We start from the raw sequence: 18,474 nt of genomic DNA, 5'->3' as shown, positions 1-18,474 counted from the left end.
AACGTTGAATTTTACCAGAGCCTAGTGCTCCTGGAAAGCAGTAAATGATTCAGGAACCTACCCCCCTTTTGTGTTCCAAGAAATGGCTTCCTGCAAAGAAACACTCTTCCATAGGACTTAGCTAAGATTCCCCTCACTGTTTATCCCTAGACAAGGCCAGACTCAGACCCTCCACATTCCCAGTTTTTGCCTCATTATTGATTAGTTGAATCACAGGTTCCCACTGATCAATAGGAACAAAATGCCTATTAATGTACAGCATGCTGACTATGGCTAATAATACTTTATTGTATGCTTGAAATTTGCTAAGAGAATAGATCTCAAGTGTTCTCACCACACACACACACACACACACACACACACACACACACACACACTAAGTGAGGTGATAGGATATGTTAATTAGTATTATAATAATCATTTCACAATGCATACATTATTCAAAACATCATGTAGTACACCTTAAATGTATACAGTTAAAATTTCTTGAGTATAGTTGACACACAATGTTACATTAGTTTCAGGTGTACAACATAGTGATTCAATAAGTTTATACATAATGCTATCTTCACAAGTGTAGCTACTATCTGTCACCATACAACACTATTACAATATCACTGACTCTCTTCCCTCTGCTTTTTATTGCCATGATTTATTCCCATGGCTTATTCATTCCTAACTGGAAGTCAGTATTTCCCACTCCCCTTCACTCATTTTGCTTTCTAACACCAAATACAAAAATCAACTCAGAATGGATTAAAGACCTTAATTGTGAGACCTAAAACCATAAAAATCTTAGAAGAGAACACAGGCAACAATTTCTCTGACATCAGCCAAAGCAACATTTTTTTCTAGATATGTCTCCTCAGGCAAGGGGAACAAAAGCAAAAATAAACTGAGACTACACCAAGATTAAAAGCTTCTGCACAGCTAAGGAAACCGCAATAGAACAAAAAAGGCAACCTACTGAATAGGAGAAGAGATTTGCAAGATATCTGATAGGAGGTTAGTATCCAAAATATATAAACAATTTACACAACTTACACAACTCATACTTGTCATGGTTTACTTGTCAACCATACCTCAATAAAGGTGAGGAAAAAATGCTTGTGAACCAAATTTGGTTAAGTTTCTCTCCTTCCCAGCCTTGTTACTCTCCTTCTCAGATGGGAAAAGAGCTCCCAAATGCACATCTCCTGCCTCCTACTGCACTAGTCCTTTCAAATAGTCTTTCTTTACCTAGGCTGCATTTGTTTTTTGTTGTTTTTTTTTTTAATTTTTTTTTATAAAGTTTTTTATTTATTTTTGAGACAGAGAGAGACAGAGCACGAACGGGGGAGGGGCAGAGAGAGAGGGAGACACAGAATCGGAAGCAGGCTCCAGGCTCTGAGCCATCAGCCCAGAGCCCGATGCGGGGCTCGAACTCACGGACCGCGAGATCGTGACCTGGCTGAAGTCGGACGCTTAACCGACTGCGCCACCCAGGCGCCCCGACTGCATTTGTTTTTTAATGTGGCATTATTGGGCCATGCTGCCTATTTTGCGTTGACACAGGCAAGAGGTGTTTTAGAAGGTTACATGGGCACAAATGGGAATGAGGGCTTGGCTAGGATGATTGTAAGGATTAAATGAGATTTCAGCAGAGAGCTTATCTCAGGCCACCTCAAAATGCTCAATGAATGGCAACTGTGATCCTGATTATTGCCATCTTGAGTGGGGATGGGAGGGTTCCACGTCTTGATTTAAAACAAAAAAGGAGGGGCACCTGGGTGGCTCAGTCAGTGAAGAGTCTGACTTGGGCTCAGGTCATGACCTCGCAGTTCGCGGGTTCAAGCCCCACGTCAGGCTCTGTGCTGTCGGCATGGAACCAACTTGGGATCCTCTGTCCCCCCCTCTCTGCCCCTCCCCTGCTTGAGTGTGCACTCTCTCAGAAATAAACATTTAAAAAATGAAAAAATGAAAAAAATAAAAAAAGTTTAACAAAAAAATAAATTAATTAAAAAAGGAATCATGTCACTCCCATTAATCTGCTGAATGTTAAAAAATGAAAGAGAAAAGAAACCACGCAGGAAGTCTTTAGTCATGATCCTCTCTTCCAGCGCTATCTTTAATTCGGTTTAGGCTGAGACAACGAGGAATTAGCATAAAATCAGAAATAACCAAAATGTCAAACGGAAAAGAATGGTTTAGTAAATTATGATAATTCACAGGTTGGAGTAGAAAGCAACCATTAAAATTAGGAAGACTATACAGAAATAAGAAACATGCTCATGATCTATGCTAAATGGAAAAAGACAATGTGTGGACAAGACTAGCAGATAAAATTCAAACATGAAAATGTCAGTGCGGTAAAATACAGTGAATTTTAAAATTTCAATATTTTAATTACCGTCAAAATCTCAAAACATCCACACTAAACATCTAATCGCACACATCTCTATGGGACGGGATTACAAGGCGTCTTCCATTCTCTCTGTTACGTTTTTCTGCATTGGGATTTTTTACGACAGAAATAAAATACTTCTGGAAGCAGAAAAAATAATTATTCCCTTATTTTTTATTTTAATGAAAATCTGAGAAACTCAGATTCTATAAAATGTCACTAACAGGCCCCAAGGGAAAGGAGGCGTGGATCCACAGAGAACCTACTTCATCTAGCCTCTCCCTCTGTCCTTGCAAAACAAAGGCGAAGCTGATGCCTCATCAGCTGTGGTCAGGGCTCCCACAAAAGCTCCAAGAGCCGCCATCCCCCACGCTCAGCCTCACAGTGTTTCTTTCCCTATTATTGCCAGGATGGCTGATTTAGCACACTGTATTCCTTGCTAACTTATCCTGACAAGCACCCAGTGTGTGAAGACTTTCAGAGTGAGAAAGGGCTCGTGATCTCAGTTATTTATTAAAGTAAAGAAAATCACCTCAGAATTATGAACCTCAAAAGAGCCAGCATGAATTGACACATGGGTTAACTCCCTGAGTTTATCTTCTTTGGTTTGCATCCAGCTCTTAGGCAACCAAAAATGCAAAGACAAGAAGAAGAGTTTCCAGAAAGGAGGGCACAATCCTTTCCAGAAAAGAGGGTAAAACTGGCTGTTTTTATAACAGTCTGACTTGAACTTGTTCCTCCAAATCTCAAGTCGACTAAGGCAGTTTGGAGATAGAAATAAACATTTAGTACACGGGAGTCCTTAACTAAACAAAGCAAATACAAAGCCTAACAATGAAAGCGATCCTTGACAGCCTGCCAGACTCACGCTGATGGCAGATTCTGTTTCGACCTGGGGTTCTCCTCACCATCTGTGTCTTGCCTCCACCCCTATCGCCATCACCCCCCCCTCGCCCTGGCCACTCTCAGCTGAGTCCACACTCGAGCCAGGTCTCACGCCACCTTTAATTCCTTTCAAATCGTGCCCTCAAGAGTGTTGGCTTCTCCTGTACCTTTAACGTGTCTCTTTTTGTCCACTCCATTGCTAGGTGTGTGTCAAGGAATCCCTGCCAGTCCCACAGTGGGCTGCATGTTGTGTGTGTGTGTGTCTGTATACGCAGACCAAGTAGAGAAGGAGGAGGGAAATGCAAGAGCAGAGGGAAGTTCACACACACAGCTGCTCCAAAACAGTTGCGACTTTATCGTTACCTTCTTCATTTTTATCTTCTTCCCTGACATTCAGCTCGGGTACCATTACCACCATGGCCAGCTACTATTTACCGGATCTCTAGGAGTCAGGGGGCTGTGCTAGAGCTTTATGCCATCATCTAAGCCTTACGCTAACCCTGCAAGACAAGAATTCCCATTTTTCACACAAGGAAATGGTGGCACTGGCTATCCCAAGTTCACGGAGCCAAGTCCAGGTCTGTGGGTCTGCAAAGCCCAGGGTTGTGTCACAAAGTACTCTAATTCATAGGTGATACATGCTGAAGGATTCAGGAACAAAGCATTGTGATGTCTGCAACTTACATTCAAATAATTTAAGAAAGAGTATATCAGAGAGAGATGAAGTAAATATGGCAAGATGTCAACAACCGATACGCTGAAGTGAATCAAAATATGGCATGACACATACTCACTAAAATATTATTCATTGCTTATCTGAAATTGAAATTTGACTAGGCATCCTGTATTTTACCCAGTAGCCCTACCTCAGGGAGACAGTGAAACTATGGAGAGGCCCTCACGTAGACTCTGAGACGTTTCTGGGGAGTCAGGCCTTCCCTCTGGAGGAAAGGAAACTAGGGCAGCTGTGCAAAGTCATGTAAACTCCCGGGGCTGGAACAGACAGTGAGGGACTGAGGAAGGGGGAGCTGAGCTCCTTGTGTCCAGGTAGCTTCTCCACCGTTCATGCTAAGCACCTCAACCTCCTGCTCTAGAATGGTCCAGATGGGGGCTTCATTTTGACTTTACGCTTCTAGTTTCTACACCAGATCCTCAGGGCATTCAACTGTATACTCCTGGGAGCTTGCTCTGCAAAGGAAGGACTCAGAAACCAACAAGTAATAACCTTAACCTCAAGCCTGGAAAATGTTTGGCACAAGAAGTCATTAATTCTGCCCAATGCAACAAACCAGTTCCCCTGAGGAGCCCTTTGCACAACTTAGACATAAAGCTGTGGCTTGGGAACAACTGCTCTTCCTCACTGACGATTTTGCCGGGCTGTGACAGTTACCAGGCAAACCCTGTAATCAACTGAGTTTTCCAGTTACGCTGAACATCAATGTAAGGTCCTAAACCAGTTTTACAATGTAACTTTGGATATTGCTTATAAATTTTAGCCAAGTAGAACATGATGAATTTTTTTTTTTTACGCATAGTATTGTAGTACTACTACCTAAAGAAATATTGGAAGGATTATTGAGTCGTGTGGTGAATCTGTAGTCTCAACAACCAAATTAATCATTTAAACTGAAAAACTTATTTTCAGCTAACTAGCCAATATGTATATATGGAGAGATTTCTTTCTTTTTAAAATGGTTTTTTTTATTTTTTTTATTTTTTATAATTTTTTTTTCAACGTTTATTTATTTTTCGGACAGAGAGAGACAGAGCATGAACGGGGGAGGGGCAGAGAGAGAGGGAGACACAGAATCGGAAACAGGCTCCAGGCTCTGAGCCATCAGCCCAGAGCCTGACGCGGGGCTCGAACTCACGGACCGCAAGATCGTGACCTGGCTGAAGTCGGACGCTTACCCGACTGCGCCACCCAGGCGCCCTCTTTTTAAAATGTTTTTAAGTGTATTTATTTATTTTTGAGGGGTGGGGGGCAGAGAGAGAGAGAGAGAGAGAGAGAAGGAGAGAGAGAGAGAGAGAGAGAGAGAGAGAGAGAGAGAGAGAATCTAAAGCAGGCTGTATGCCATCAGCGTGGAGTGCAACACGGGGCTCAAACCTACGAACCATGAGATCATGACCTGAGCTAAAATCTAAGAGTTCGATGCATAACCGACTGACCACCCAGGTGCCCCCATACGGAGAGATTTCTATGTGACCAACAGACACAGGCCCTGTTCTCACAAAGAAATTTAGCTAAGGACACAAAATTGGCATGCATGAAGCAGTTAGTGGACAATTACGTGCAAGGCCCAGTAATTCAGCCCAAAGAAGGGCTTCTGCCTGAAATTATTCGGATCATCTCTGTTGTATGGACCCATCCTAAAATCCCCACCTGGACATCCCACAGGCTGCTGAAAGTCGATGTGACCAGAAGTGGATTTACGATTTTTCTCCCCTAACCAATCGTAAATCCTACCGCTCTTACCTCCTCCTCTTTGCCATTTCTACTCTTGATCCCATAGGTGGTCTGGACTGCAGCAATACTGTGGATGGTCTCTTCTCCAGGTTCCTTTCAAGTCTGTTCTCCGCCTCAGCCTCCAGAGAGTTCTATCAAAAGCGCCTATGGGAGCAGACACTCTCCCCACTGCTCACAGGATAAAGTCTGAGGTCCTTGACCTGCTGCACTAAGCCCTGCCATGATCTGATGCAGCTCATCACCTGTCATCATCTGTCATTCCCTGGTAGGCATTTTTCTGCATCAGAGACACTCAACCGCCCACCATTCCCCAGGTACAAGCTGCGTTAGCTGTGAGTGAGAGCTGACAAGACATGATAAGGCCAAAAGACACAATACTTCCAAGCCAGCCTGACAGAGATCTTTCAGGAAGGCAACACTGGGGGGCTTGTTGAACTGGCTGTCCTGGTATAAACTACTTCCAAACGATAATAAACACTGAGGGAACTGCATTAGGCTTGGATGGGAGTAAGTAATACTTTTAAGGAAACTTTCAGGACTCAAGAAGGCTCCCTGTTGTTCTTTTAGTTCAACAGAGTGCTACTTAATAATTAGACACAACTTCAGCATCCACATCACCATCTACACAGTCTAAACTCACCCAGAGAAAATGCAGGCCAACATGGGCAACCTGGCCTAACAACATGTGAATGATTCTCACTAGACTCCAGATTGATAAAACTCCCCAAATAGCAAAATACCAGTTTGCTGGTTTGCTTTGTTTTTTTAAAATTTCCTCCCTGAGGGGCACCTAGGTGGCTCAGTTGGTTAAGCATCTGACTTCCTCAGTCGGTTAAACATCCGACTTCGGTTCAGGTCATGATCTCACGGTTTCGTGGGTTCGAGCCCCATGACGGGCTCTGTGCTGACAGCTCAGAGCATGGAGCCTACTTTAGATTCTGTGTTCCCCACATCTCTCTGCCTCTCCCCCTCTCATGCTCTGTCTCTGTCTATCTCTCAAAACTAAATAAAAATATTTAAAAAAATTTTATAAAAATTCCTCTGTTAAACACACCCAATCCAGACTCTCCTAGTAATGTAAGTCATTCCCATTACTTACCTTTTCTTACTCTCTGTTGAGGTAAAAGGAATAAGCCTACCATTAGCATTCTACCCTAATTCTCTGACCTTATTTTAACTCAGGAACAAACGCATTGACTTTTTTTTATGTCACTGCTGATGAACTCATTTTGCTTTAATTGCAATCGTCATAATTCACCTAATGAGATCTGACAGTTGACATTCAAATGTTAGTTCATGTGGAAGCTGCTACTCTATAAATGACAGACAGGACAGCAGGGTGGGGTAGCTTTCCCGAAAAGCTCCTGCTACCAAACACCCGCTAGAGGACTCTTTAAATGCTTCCACATAGGGGCGCCTGGGTGGCGCAGTCAGTTAAGCGTCCGACTTCAGCCAGGTCACGATCTCGCGGTTCGTGAGTTCGAGCCCCGCGTCGGGCTCTGGGCTGATGGCTCAGAGCCTGGAGCCTGTTTCCGATTCTGTGTCTCCCTCTCTCTCTGCCCCTCCCCCGTTCATGCTCTGTCTCTCTCTGTCCCAAAAATAAATAAACGTTGAAAAAAAAATTAAAAAAAAAATAAACGCTTCCACATAATAACAAATGTGAAACCAAGGTTGAGAACTGCCAGCCCAAAGAGAGAGAAAGCAGCCACCAGATGGAAACTTAATCAAAATGACCAGGTGAGGGGCACCTGGGTGGCTCAGTCAGTTAAGCATCTGACTCTTGGTTCTGGCTCAGGTCACGATCTCGCAGCTTTGTGAGTTCGAGCCCCGCATCAGGGTCCGTGCTGGCTCTGTGGAGACTGCTCGGGATTCTCTGTCTCTCTCTCTCTGCCACTCCCCCCACTTGTGCTCTGTCTCTAAATAAATAAATAAATACTTAAAAAAAAAAAAAAAGACCAGGCATTGGAGAAATAGATGTGTATGCAGAGGGTGTGGTTGAAGGAGTGACTGAGAAAGAGGATTTTAGACGTGAATACATAAGAAGTGTGGCCCATGAAAACAATGCCGGGTTCTGTGTGTAACTCGTGGAGCCCCTCTTATTATTTTACAGCCTTTTTGGTTGCAACTGTATCTCTCAAAGTCGATATAAGTGATACGTTCATCACCTACGTCTATCTCTGCCTCCTCTCCCTTCCATTACTGTTGATTATCAGAAGTACAGTGTTAAAAGCAACTGCTCTTAAAGTGGGGCTTGCAAGAGTGATCTCACCATTGTAACAATGGTATTCTGCCTCTCTGTCTCTACAGAGTGTGAAACTCAGTGCTGAAGGGGCCAGGTGGGTGTGGCGAGTGAAGTGATGCGAGTTTGCACACTAGTGTGCATGGCAGACCCTAGCGATGATACTCATTTCTCCAGAGAAATATGCCCGCTTTCATTTTTGCCAAACACATGACCCTCTGGGGCTCTTTCATTTTCCTTCGTTTACCTTCGTTTACCTTCCTCTTTTGGTAACGAGGTTCAGATACAAACAGGTATTTTTCTCTACTCTCAGAGAGACAACAGGGCAGGCACGATGACAAAGGGCACCTTCCCTGCGCCTCGGAGTTAGGGAGCCAACAGGAATGAGAAGGGCCATGGGAATCAGGAGGGAGGTCCCCTCTGAAGGGCAGCCCCATTCTGCTCAGACTGTGGACACAGACTAGCACGCACAGCATCCACATGTTTCAAGAGAGGCTGGAAACTTGAGTTCTTGGGTGAAGTTTCTAGATTTTAAAAGTATAGTGAGGCAATCAATGACCACTGGTCTACAGAGCGTAATGAAAGCGTGAAGCTGAAGAACAACACGAGCAATAATATGCAAAGGAAATCATCCCCGAAGGTGTAAGTTTTCGTCTATTCGTCCTTCCACTCATCCGAGTAATATTTACTGAACGTGCATTTTGTGTGACGGTGCACTTGGTGGTAGGGACGATGGCACAAAGCTAAAACTGGCAGGGCCCCCACCTTCGAAAATCCCTGGCAGGGCTGAGGCTGGAGGGGAATTATGCAATAATTCAATTACAGAGATGCTGATGGTCTAGTCTAGTCTGATTAGCACACAGGGAAAGCAGGGCATTCGCTGAGCCTGCATCTCTGATGACCCAAACTACCATCTTTAACCATGGACTTGTGTGGAGACCAAAGGCACATGTGTGTAACACACTAGACAAAATCCTGGTGGTTTGAAGACATTAATAGCATAGTTTCCAAAGTGTTCTTACAGAAACAACAGGGATATGAAGTGATTTTTTAAAGTTATTCTAAAAATTGTCATAATTAATTAAGTGAAAACTAGATCAGCAGCTCTCAGAGTGTGGCCTGAGGGCCCCTGGGGGTCCCCAAGACCCTCTGAGGGGGTCCACAGGGTTAAAAACTATTTTCCTAATAATCTTAAGACATTAGTTGCCCTTTTCATGCTCATCCCCTCATGAGTGTAGAGTGCAGTTTTCTAGAGGTCACCAGACATGTAATGATGTCATTGCTCTCTGACAGCTAATATGTGTTTGTGTATTCTTGTGCTTTAAAAATTTACCCGTTTTAATTTCTAATATTGTAAATATTGATAGATATAACTCACACAAATGTAAGTTCTTTAGGGTGTTCAGTTTAAGAATGTAAAGGGGCCTGAGCCCAAAAAATTTGAATTAGATTATAAATTCTGTAAGTGTAGGGGACTGTGTCTACTTTATTACTGTATCCACGGCTCCCAGCACATCGCCTCGCAAATGGTCCACACTCGGTAAATATTTGCTAAATAAATGAATGACTGCCAAAGTATATATGTGAATATTTTTAGATATAGACTGCAAAAACCAAAAGTAGCCTTATTTTCCTCAGTTCCTTTTGACTAGTTACCAGTTTTGGTGAAAAATGGTCCCCTCATTTAGTATACCATGTATATATAGTATACACATATCTTGAAGATACAGGCCATAAATGCCTAGTCACTTGGCCAACATCCTATGTTTTCATTAATGCTCTTACAATCCCACCTGCTGATTCTTCCCCAGGAAACAAGCAAATGTCTGGCAGAACAGATGGCCCCTTTGCTGTGGCCTGACAGAATGAAATCTTGCACTTTATTAAGCAAGAAAGCAAAAACGGTTCTCACAAACAACCTTCCCCTCCCCCCATCTTTCCTTTAATGTAAACTTGAAGAATAATAGTAATCACTAGTAGTAATATCCTCAACTAGAATTATCATCTCTCTTATATGTCAACTTTACTAGATGAAATTAAAAATAAATAGAGTGGGAACAGAAGCATCTCATTTTTGTAAAGTATATCTGTTAGCATGTGTGCACAAATAAAAACATGGAATAATTAACAATATGTTAACAGTAGTTATCTTTGTTTTATTAATTTTTGTTGCATCTGACTTTTTATAATGGCATGTATTTCCTATCAGAAAAATAAACAAAAATAAAGAATAAAATACAAAGGTTAAAAAAAAAAAAAAAGGAAATGCCATCTGGAGGAGTGAAGATGTGGGCTGCCATAACCACCATCCAAACCAGTCACAGGCTTGATGGTTAGCTTTTTATTTTTTAGTTTTTTTAATGTTTATTTATTTTTGAGACAGAGGGTGAGTGAGAGAGAGAGTATGAGCAGGGGAGGGATGAGAGAGAGGGAGACAGAGAATCTGAAGCAGGCTCCAGGCTCTGAGCTGTCAGCGCAGAGCCTAACGTGGGGCTTGAACCCACGAACTGTGAGATCATGACCTGAGCTGAAGTCAGAGGCTTAACTGACTGAGCCACCCAGATGCCCCTTCATAGTCTGCTTTTCAACTTGGGTGCCAGGCCTAAGGAGTCTGATTCAGCAGGGCTGGTAGCATCTGTATTTTTTATTTTGACTTTATTTATTTAAATGTTTTTTTATCTATCTTGAGAGAGAAAGAGAGCACGTGTGCAGGCAAATGAACAGTGGAGGGGCAGAGAGAGAGAGGGAGAGAGAGAATCCCAAGCAGGTTCCTCGCTGTCAGCACAGAGCCCACACGGGGTTCGATCTCAGTTACTTGTGAGATCATGACCTGAGCCAAAATCAAGTCAGACGCTTAACTAACTGAGCCACCCACATGCCCTGCATCTGTATTTTTTAAACTCCATAAGCGATTTTGATGTCATTCCTAGAGTCTAGGGACCACAATGACAACTACTGGTTTACTCCATTGTCTTAGCCATTAATAATGAATGCATTCGTGGTCACCATGAATTAGTAAGATGTTGAAAGAAACATATTATGATTTTGATATCACTAGATCATGTTTCTAAAAGCCAAGGAGGGGTTGGATAATTTTCCTTAAGAGTTAAAGAATCTTGCGAGGATACTACTGCCTCTGTTTAAGGATCTATGATTTCTGCTCGTGCTGAGCCAATCACATTACTCTGTCACAAATCTGGAAGGAAGAAACCAAGAGATAAACCATGTCCATGGGAGGCCAGCAGCTGGAGTGTCACATGGGGTTGGGGCTGAGGAAGCACTGGATGAGTAAACAGCCCGGGCCCAACAAGTAAACAGAGGAAACTATTCGGTAGGGCAACCAGAGGAACAGTGGGGGGACACAGAGTGTGCCTGGGTCCTGCTAACTTTCCAGTTTCTACTGTACTCTTAGGAGGCCTTACTGTCCTGTGGTTCTCACCCTTAGACTTCCAGGAGCTTCCTCTTCCAGCTTTACAAAAAAAAAAATTACCGTTCTGCAGCCAGCTTGAGTTGGCCTTAGCTTCTTGCTCCTTTTATTGCTAAGAAGTGCTAAGTGCTAAGTGCTTTATTGCTAAGAAGTGGAGGAGAATGTGGTATGTGAGGATAGAACTTATTATCCAAACCAATGATCTTTTATTTTTTTTAATGTTTATTTATTTTTGAGAGAGACAGACAGACAGAGAGAGACACAGAAAGAGAACATTAGTAGAGGAGGGGCATAAAGGGAGAGAGAGAATCCCAAGCCGACTCCACACTGCCAGTGCAGAGCCTGATGTGGGGCTCGAACTCACAAACCATGAGATCATAACCTGAGTCAAAATCAAAAGTTGGACACTTAACTGACTGAGCCACCCAGGTATCCCAAACCAAGGATCTTTTAAACTGTAATTTTTTTAAATGTTTATTTCTGAGAGACAGAATGTGAGCAGAGGAGGGGCAGAGAGAGAGGAAGACAGAGAATCTGAAGCAGGCTCCAGGCTCCACACTGTCAGCACAGAGCCAGATGCGGGGCTCGAACCCACGAACCCTGAGATTAGGACCTGAGCCAAAGTCAGACGCTTAACTGACTGAGCCACCCAGGTGCTCCAAACCAAGGATCTTTTAAAAGAAAAGAGGGTGCCAGTAATTATGCCAGGACAACAGGTGTAGATAAATCAGGACTGTTGCAGGCAACAGAGTATATGCTCATCCTTGGGGTGGGAAAAGTGATTTAGGAGACACAGCTTGCATGCCTAACCCTACCTCTTCCCCTCCATCCAACCTCTGATAAGTCAGTTATTTACATTTCTAGTGGCACATAAATATAAAGGCAGTTTGATACCCACCATCATATTTAAAAACTGACATAGGCTTGGGGCCGCCCAAGTGGCTCAGTCAGTTGAGCGTCTGACTCTTGATATTGGCTCAGGTCGTGATCTCCTGGTTCATCAGTTCGAGCCATCATCGGGCTCTGCATTGGACGTGAGAAGCCTGCTTGGGGTTCTCTGTCTCCCCCTTTCTCTGCCCCTCCCCTGCTCACGCTCTCTCTCTCTCCCTCTCTTTTTCTCTGTCCTTCTCTCTCTGTCCCTTCCCTGCTTTCTCTCGCGCACTCGCTTGCTCTCCCCCTCTCGCTAAATAAATTTTTTAAAAAACTGGCACAGGCTCAGGTTCCTTGACTGTAAAATAACAGATTAAGTGGTGCTTAAGGTTTTTTCTTATTCTAAGGTCCTAAGTCGTCATAACCCTGAAAACAGGCAACTCGGGAGATGCAAGAAAGATCCTTTTAAGATTGGATACAGTTGATTGTCTTTACATACACATACGTGAAGATGTTTAACTAATTCAACTGTAAAAAAGAAGACCCCCACGTATTCACCTTTAATGTTACTTGGTTAATTTAGCGATCGTATCTCATTTTTTGAGGCATCAGCAGAACGGCTCCCAAGTTACATGGCTCCTAAAAGAGGCTAGCTGATGTCGCTTGCCCAGAGCCTCAGGTCCCAGCCAAGGGTAAGTATATTTGTCCTGTTCATCTCATCCCTGACACCGAATGCTTTCACCCTTCCTTGGCCTGAGTACAGGAAGGAAAACCTGTGAGCCGTCTCTTTTCTTCTCACTGGTCCCCTTGCCAGCCCATTTCTTCTTCACCAGCCCTGACTCTGGCTGGCACTGCAGCCCCATTTCTGGGAGGCGTTCAAACTGTCCATGCGTCTAAGGGCAAGCTTAATATTCTGAGCTGCAATGTTGCTCTTAAACAAAGCTCACAGGCCTGAGGCACAGAATCTCAGAAGTCTGGAGCTAGAAGGAACCTTCTCTCGACATAAGCTTCAGGTCACAGATGAGACAACGATAGTTGAAAACAGTCACAAATGTTACCATCTGGGCCCTCCGCAAGGTGCTTTTTTCCAGCAATCCTTTTACTTCACTCCTGGCGACAACTCTAAGGCAGGTGTTATTTCAAAATGAGAAACCCAAGGTTTTTTGAGGGGTTCAATATTCGCTACTGGGCTTGCTCAACTTCACCCCAGTATTTCATAATGACAGAAACAAAGAATGTTAACCAAGTTCTGCTGATTCCTAGAACACTGCTCTTTCAACTACAATGATCAAATGTGAGGCAACAGGCATTTGTTGTGTACCTACCGGTGTGTGTGCTGAGTGCCAGGACAATTAGGGGGGTCATCAAAGGAGACAGAACATAAAAATCTGCCCTCCCGGGTTCCAAGGAGGAAAAAGAGGTTAAATGGTTTCTGCAAAGCTCTGTCTTCAGGAAGTCAAAGCGCTTGAGAGAGAAGGCCTGGTTAGTACTCAGAATATCCTCTAAGAAGTGGGTGTGAGCAGACAACGAGGGAGACATTACTGTGCCTGTTTTGCAATTGAGAAAACTGAAGCAGAAGGAATTACAGGGCTTGCTCAATACAAGGCGGTAACCAGCGAGGCCAAGAATGGAGCCAGGGGCACCTGGGTGGTTCAGTCGGTTGAGCATCCAACACTTGATTTTGGCCCAGGTCATGAATTCAGGTGTCATGGGATTGAGTCCTGAGTCAGGCTCCATGAGCATGGAGCCTGGTTAGGATTCTCTCTCTCTTTCCCTTTGCTCCTCTCCCCCGGATCGTTCTCTCTCTCTCTCACTCTCTCTCTCAAAAAAAAAAAACAAAAACAAAAACAAAAAATAAACAAAGAATGGAGTCAAATTGTCTTGGTTCCTTCCACTCCATTCACCGGCCAAAATTTAAATCTCCCTTTAATCTTAAAATCTCCCTGCAAATTATTCTAATAGGGATTATGTTACTTTGCTTCTCACAATTAGCCAAACCTATTCATTTGAATTTCTCCCCTTTCCTGTCTTCTTTTTTGATATAGACCAGTCAGGGCATGGAAAATCCTCAGATGAAAAAAAAAAAAAAAAACAAAAAAAAACAAAAACGAAAAAAACCAAACTGGGAGTATCAGACTAGATTACATTATATTAAGGTCAAGTTAACTATATTAAGGTCAAGAATCGTTCCATAATGATACTAATGGAAAGAATGACAGCAGCCGTAACTGATCACCTATCCTCTGCCTGATACTGTCCCGGGTGCTTTACACAGATGACCTCCCTCAGTCTCACAACAGCACACACAGAGGCAGGGTTGGTGGGAAGCTTATACAGTGTGAGGAGACCCTTCCTAAGAAAAAAGAAAATTTTGGATACAGAATTAGGTGGAGGCTGTTGGAAGGGCCTGTGCACGTGAGGGCCTCAAGCATAAGCTTTGTGTGCTTCATGGTAAATGCACCACCGTGCCTAAGATAGCTAACATCCTTACTTTCCCAAGAAATGAAATTGAGGCTCATGGTACTTCAGTAACTTGCCCAGAATCAAAAAGCTTGCAAATGGTAAGGTCAGGATTTCAATACAGGATGTCTGACTTCAACTCTCATATATTTTTCCTTTGCTCATGTGGGTTCTAACAAAAATAAAACTGACTTACAAAGCACCAAAGATACGCCATGAAAATTACCCATTTTCCCTAATAATTCCTACAACCTCTCTATTTTTGTGAGTTGTTTTTATCCTCATTTACAGATGGGGAAACCCAGAATCAGGAAGCCTAGCCCAAGGTCATGCAGCTAGAGCATGGTGGACCAGGACTGATGTCTAAGGGTGTAGACCGCAGAGTCCTTACTCTGTCCCACTATCCCAGGCCACCACACTGCAGGTGACCGGGAAGAACAGAATGGTAATGATAGTCATGCATGCCCTCTGGCCGACTTGGCAACATTCCTGTCCACTGGAACTAGCCCTGTCATTTAATTGTATATGCCACCTTGCACGGTGTTCTTTAACGGGGTTGGGCAATTCTGAAAATCCACTTCCCCTGTACTATGATTTATTAGTCTGATCAGAGTCCATTCCTCACAGAGAAAACCAGATAAAAAAAGCCAATCACCAAGTATCAGTGCAAACTCAAGGCCCAGGCAAGCTGCCGTACAGCCACCTCCCTACCTGTCCATGAAATGGAGACCCACAGAGCATCAGAGGGCTGGTAACATCTGAGGCACCAGGGAGACAGCTCCTCTCATAGGGCTCTTCTGAAACAGCCTTTTAAAGCCACACAAGAAGATTCACATAGGGACTGTAATTGCATTGCTTAACTCTGGTCATCCAGGGAAGGGTTTATATCCCTAAACAATCTTGCCATGGATTTGCAGGTGGCCAAGAGCAGAAAAGATGCCGTTTAGTTTTCTCCCTTCATGGGTACTCAGGGAAAACAGTGGTCTTTGAGAAGCTCAGACATTGGGTTTCATCTTCCCTTAATAATGTGAACTTAGGGGTGCCTGAGTGGCTCGTTGGTTAAGTGTCTGACTCTTAATTTCAGCTCAGGTCATGATCTCACAGTTCATGGGATCAAGCCCCATGTGGGGCTCTGCACTGAGAGCATAGACCCTACTTGGGATTCTCTCTCTTCCTCTCTCTCTGCCCCTCCCTCTCTCTCTCTCTCATTCTGAAAATAAATAAGTAAACTTTAATAAAAAATGTGAACTTAATGTTTCCTTAACATAAACTTTAAAATTAAATTATGCTTTACCATGACTTTTTTTTTTTTTAATTTACCTTTAACTGCCAGATTTCAAGTAACTGATGGCTTTTCATGACCTCTATTAAAGGAACATGTCTGGGGGCACCTGGGTGGCTCGGTCGGTTAAGCGGCCGACTTCGGCTCAGGTCATGATCTCATGGTCCGTGAGTTCGAGGCCCGCATCGGGCTCTGTGCTGACAGCTCAGAGCCTGGAGCCTGTTTCAGATTGTGTGTCTCCCTCTCTCTCTCTGCCCCTCCCCTGTTCACGCTCTGTCTCTCTCTGTCTCAAAAATAAATAAATATTAAAAAAAAATTAAAAAAAATAAAGGAACATGTCTGTTGCCACCTGGATGACACAACTTGACTGGGAGTTCAGTGATCAAACTGTTTTGTTTTTTTTTTTAATCCATCCAGCAGCAAGTGTAAACCAGTGGCAGAAATTAAACTTGTGGTTATCAGTGCTAACAAGAAAGGCTGCTCCAATTATTATTTTTTTTTTTTAAGGAAAAAGTGATCCCAGTAACTCTCTCTTGTTCCTCTTTCCACACAGATTGGTGGATGTGTGTGAAAGGGCAGAAGGAATGAGCACTGGTAAAGTCAAATGACCCACACGTCTTCTGAAATGATCAGCTCTCCAGGCCACTCATCTAGGCTAAAAGACAGGTTCAGATTCTTTCGAGAACCTCAATGCATCCTTGCCTGAAGTTTATGGTAATTTAAGAAGAACAAGAATCCAAAGTGAGACAAAGCAACACAGAGGATGGGTACAAGATACCACATGCTTAGTTGGAAGGTACCCTGCGGAGACTCTGATGGACTGAAATGTTACCCAGCCCAGAGGCCTGCCCTCTCTGCTGACTGCCCTGCCCAGTCCAGGAAGGCAAACACACAATAGACCGCACGCCGCTTCTCATTCACAGCCCTACACCACTTCAAAGGCCACAGCAAGCAGCCAAGAAACCTGCCTGGGCTGTGGTGTTTTTCATTTAGTTTTGTTTTTTCATGAAGTGGGTGGGAAATATGTTTGGGCCGAGCTGAGACTGGGGCGTAGAGAGGGCGTGGAGGGGTATGCAAATGATAGAATGTAAGTGAAAGCTTAAAAAAAAAAAAAAGTCTAGACCCATAATTTTATCCTATTATTCCTCCCCATCCTTCTTGAACCCTTACCTACCAACCTCGAGAAGACAAATACGAAAGGAGGGCTCTCGTCGGGAGGGTCTGCCGGGGTGCAGATGTTCTTTGCAGGAGGTACAGCAGTCGGAAGGTGGGCTGGAAGTGTCCCCCGCCCAACACGGGAGCGCGCGCGCGTACACACACACACACACACACACACACACACACACACACACCTCGCCAGCCTCACCTTCTCGATGGTCTGGTCCACGGCCTTCTGGAAAACCCGAGCCACCAGCAGTGTGACGCTGGTCACCAGCAGGAGCAGGGACAGCGTCCCGACCGTGTAGAAACAGCACCTGCCCATTTTGCGCGCCGCTCCCGGGCCGGGCCTCGCGGGCCGGCGACTCGACAGGAAGGAGGGAGGGGCCGCGGCTGCAGCGGCCTGAACACCCGCGACCCCGAGGTGCCCGCGGTCCCGGCTCTGCGCGCGGCTCCCGGCTCCGCGGCTGGGCTCCGGCTCCCGCGCGCCTGCCTGGCGGTCCGGGGAGGGGACGACCCGCTTCGGTTTCGGTTTCCCTCGCTCGGGCAGTCGGGCGCCGGCCCCGCTTAGTCAGGAGCGAGAGAGGGAGCGCGCAGGGCGGTGACGCTCGCCGGCCCGGTTCGCCGCAGCCCCGGGAGGCGACGGCCAGCAGCTGCGCGGGGAAACGGGCGGGGCGGAGGCTGAGCCCGCAGTCATGTGCCCCGCGGCGGCCGCCGCGATTCGGCCCGAGCGAGCCGCGCGCGTCCCGGGCGGCCCCCCGGCGCTGCGGCTCACGGACCGCGGCCGAGCCCAGATGCGCCCCCGCCTCCCCGACGCAGGCCCGCCCGGGTCACTCCGGAAATTCGCCTAGACTCCCACGGCCATTCACACAGCCGCTTCGCACGAGTCAACTGCGGACCTACCAAGTGCCAAGCACTGGGGATGCGGGGTGGATACCACATTGCCCCTGCTCTAGACAGGCTCACCAGTTAGCAGGACACTGTTAGAGCAGTTCATGCACAATGTTACAAGTGCTCTTCCGAGGTGCGTGCTGAGATCTGTGCCCGCAAGCGTGTTCTGCCCCCCGGGAGGGGGGGGGGCACCTAGGACCCCACAATTGAAATGGATCTTGGGGAATGTGGAAGGGGTGTGTGCAAGGGTGTGAGAGGTATTTCAAGGAGAGGAAAAAAGTGTGCTAAGACATTGGGGGTGAAAAAGCAAGATTGAAGGAAGAAAGAAAAATTCCTTTTGAGTCTAGGTTCAGGTGTGCAGAGTGCAGGGCGGGAGGTGTTGAGGTCCCTTAGGGTCAGACTCTGAAAGGCT

At 45.1% G+C, this 18,474-nt stretch overlaps 1 protein-coding gene across 1 annotated transcript in view; it reads right to left on the bottom strand.

The window, feature by feature from the left end:
- The window catches only part of SCARB2 (scavenger receptor class B member 2), a 76,272-nt gene extending 58,344 nt beyond the window's left edge, over positions 1-17,928 (bottom strand). Inside the window, exon 1 of the mRNA XM_003985268.5 lies at positions 17,380-17,928. Within this exon, the coding sequence (XP_003985317.1) occupies positions 17,380-17,496 (117 nt within the window). The 5' untranslated portion in view covers positions 17,497-17,928. The remainder of the gene's footprint in view (positions 1-17,379) is intronic.
- Positions 17,929-18,474: the final 546 nt, after the last annotated feature.

The sequence above is a fragment of the Felis catus genome, chromosome B1, assembly GCF_018350175.1.
Source record: "Felis catus isolate Fca126 chromosome B1, F.catus_Fca126_mat1.0, whole genome shotgun sequence".
Taxonomy (NCBI): domain Eukaryota; kingdom Metazoa; phylum Chordata; class Mammalia; order Carnivora; family Felidae; genus Felis; species Felis catus.
The sequence above is the reverse complement of the archived record's forward strand: the minus strand, read 5'-3'. Positions and strand labels throughout refer to the sequence as shown.